Source organism: Triticum aestivum, unplaced genomic scaffold, assembly GCF_018294505.1.
Source record: "Triticum aestivum cultivar Chinese Spring unplaced genomic scaffold, IWGSC CS RefSeq v2.1 scaffold42572-11, whole genome shotgun sequence".
NCBI classification, from domain to species: Eukaryota; Viridiplantae; Streptophyta; class Magnoliopsida; order Poales; family Poaceae; genus Triticum; species Triticum aestivum.
In genome coordinates, this window is record NW_025226234.1 from 544 (window position 1) to 3,312 (window position 2,769).

Consider the following 2,769-nt stretch of genomic DNA (forward strand, 5'->3'; position numbering starts at 1 on the left):
AAACACGAACTCGAAGCACACACACCGACAGAAATGAAACGATCTTAATTAACACGACTTCTCAACGGCCGGGAAACATACGTCCCCGTCAATCAGCTGCTTGATCTAGCTACCATTACTACAAAATACTCAGCTCCGGTCCAGCTTACACATGACTGGTTCATGCATATGTACATCAGCCGATAAAGTCAACCGGCCGCATGACCGGTTAGTGAGCCCATTTTCTAAAAAAATCAGGGTCAGTGAACTACTGTTTGTTACTCCTTATTTGTGTATCATCGTGTCATCACCGACGCCCTGTGAGATTGTTTTTCGGTGCCACTGGGTTGTCAGGAGCTGAGTGAGCCAATTGAACGACGAACGGGGCAACTACCGGCCGGTGTAGTAACCTTCCAACGAAGCAAAAAGATCCAACAAAAAATCATTGCCAATAAGGGCTAGCTAGGAATGCTCGCCTATATAAGTGGCTTCCTGCTGGAACTACAGCAGCAGGCATTCTCCGCGCACTGATCACTCACCTCCCTCCTCTCTCTCTTTTATCTTAGTCACGACTCAAGAACTCGAGCTAGCTAGCTAGCTACCTTGAAACAATGGCGGCTGCTGGTGATGAGAAGCTGTACCTTCTGGTGGCGTGTTCTTTGCTGCTGCTCGCCGTGGGGTGCCAGGCTAGCCCTCTGCAGATTGGGTTCTACCACGACAGGTGCCCCCAGGCGGAGGCCATCGTCAAGGGCGTCATGATGGATGCCATCTCCCAGAACCCCGGCAATGGCGCTGCCATGATCCGCATGCTCTTCCACGACTGCTTCGTCGAGGTACACACTAGCCACTCACCGGAAGAAATAAATTGCATTGCAAACATGTATGTTTACTTTTATAATTGATTAATTTTGTTGTCTCGTCGGTGACCACCTTAGGGCTGTGACGCTTCGGTCCTCCTGGACCCGACCCCGTTCAGCCCAACGCCTGAGAAGCTCAGCGCGCCCAACAATCCCTCCCTGCGCGGCTTCGAGCTGATCGACGCCATCAAAGACGCCCTCGAGGCGGCCTGCCCGGGCGTCGTCTCCTGCGCCGACATCATCGCTTTCTCGGCCCGCGACGCGTCCTGCATCCTCAGCGCCGGCAAGGTGGACTTCGAGGTGCCGTCCGGCCGCCGCGACGGCACCTTCTCCAACGCCTCCGAGCCGGTCAACTTCCTCGTCCCACCCACGTCCAACCTCAGCGACCTCGTGGACAGCTTCGTCGTCAAGGGCCTCGACGCGGAGGACCTGGTCATCCTCTCCGGTGCACACACCATCGGGCGCTCCCACTGCTCCGCCTTCGTCCCTGACCGCCTCAACGTCTCCTCCGACATCGACGGCGGCCTCGCCGCATTCCTGCGTGGCCAGTGCCCCGCCGAAGCCACCCCGGGCGGCAACGACCCCACGGTGATGCAGGACGTAGTGACCCCAAACGATCTGGACAGGCAGTACTACAAGAACGTGTTGTCCCACACGGTGCTCTTCACCTCCGACGCAGCGCTCCTGACATCGGAGGAGACGGCGAAGATGGTGGTGGACAACGCCAACATCCCCGGATGGTGGGAGGACAGGTTTGAGAAAGCCATGGTGAAGATGGCCGGCATCGAGGTCAAGACCGGCGACGAGGGACAGATCAGGAAGAATTGCCGGGCCATCAACTACTACTAAGTGCACGAATGTTCGTCTACGTGCATGCATGGCGATTCTTTCACTGCGCGTTATGCAAACACTGTTGTCTTTTCTTTTGTTATTCCTTTGTTCGATTCTCGCCAACATCATGTAAGTGCGCTGTCAGCCAATGTTCTTTGTATTTGGGATAATAAAGTGATGCATGCAACATGCATGTTTTGAACAGAGACCTTGGATGCTTTGAACATGAAATGATTGACATGTGAACCCCTGCCACGATTTCATGAATCAACTAGACAAATCCCCGCGCTTTGCTGCCGAAATTTAAGTATGAAATATAAACAAAATAATAATTTTTTTTATTAATAATCATGAATAGTTCCCCATTAAATAATATTTAAGAGTATGCACAAACAAAGAGCACAGAGATATAATTTCATAGTTTATAGCATGTCCTATTATGAGCACATAAGCTTTATATACTCATATAAGCTTTATATAATTTCATATAGTTTCTTCATGTAGGCATGAGTTAGTGCCTTCTAGTATGCAACGTCAAATTGAGTATTAACATTTAAAATAACCATAAAATAGCATACCATCAAATTTAACAAATGGGAAAGAATACTCCAGAAAGCATAACTTTAAATTGCTTTGGGTTGGATTTTTCTATAATAGAGGATACATAAACCTTGGGAAAATGTGACCGAGTCTTACAACCAAAATAGTGCAAATGACTTGGTTTTCTATCTTATAATCTACAAAAACTGATTTGGACCAAAAAAAAAGTAATCTAATCGCACAAATTGATTTTTTTGTAGTCAACAACATACAAAGATGAATGACGCGGGATAAATCATAGTACACACTATTGTCTTATTGCATGTCTGTATGTTGTGGACCAGATGAAGAAAGGTGAGGCTGGTCGCCGACCGGCCGTTCCCTCTGGCGGCTGTCGAGGGCCATGAGCAATAGGACTTGGGCACAGTGAGTGAGCAACACATGGAAGTGCCAAAAGGAGCCAACCACATACCACAGTGAAATCTATAGTTAATGGATGGTAGCATGGCATAAACAACAGAAACGGAGAAGTGAGGAATTATCTGGCTTTGTGTGTGGGGGG

At 49.0% G+C, this 2,769-nt stretch overlaps 1 protein-coding gene across 1 annotated transcript; it reads left to right on the plus strand.

Annotated features, from left to right (window-relative positions):
- Positions 1–503: 503 nt before the first annotated feature.
- LOC123172533 (peroxidase 2-like) lies at positions 504–1,873 on the plus strand. Its single transcript, XM_044589489.1, has 2 exons — positions 504–812; positions 915–1,873. Exons 1-2 carry the CDS (start codon positions 591–593, stop codon positions 1,683–1,685), a joined length of 993 nt encoding a protein of 330 aa, XP_044445424.1. The 5' UTR covers positions 504–590; the 3' UTR covers positions 1,686–1,873.
- Positions 1,874–2,769: the final 896 nt, after the last annotated feature.

Bases quoted from the DNA above. Each gene is read 5' to 3' on its own strand.
- LOC123172533 (XM_044589489.1), top strand. From the start codon at position 591: ATGGCGGCTGCTGGTGATGAGAAGCTGTACCTTCTGGTGGCGTGTTCT. The intron at 813-914 runs GTACACACTAGC...TGACCACCTTAG, and splicing joins TCCACGACTGCTTCGTCGAG to GGCTGTGACGCTTCGGTCCT.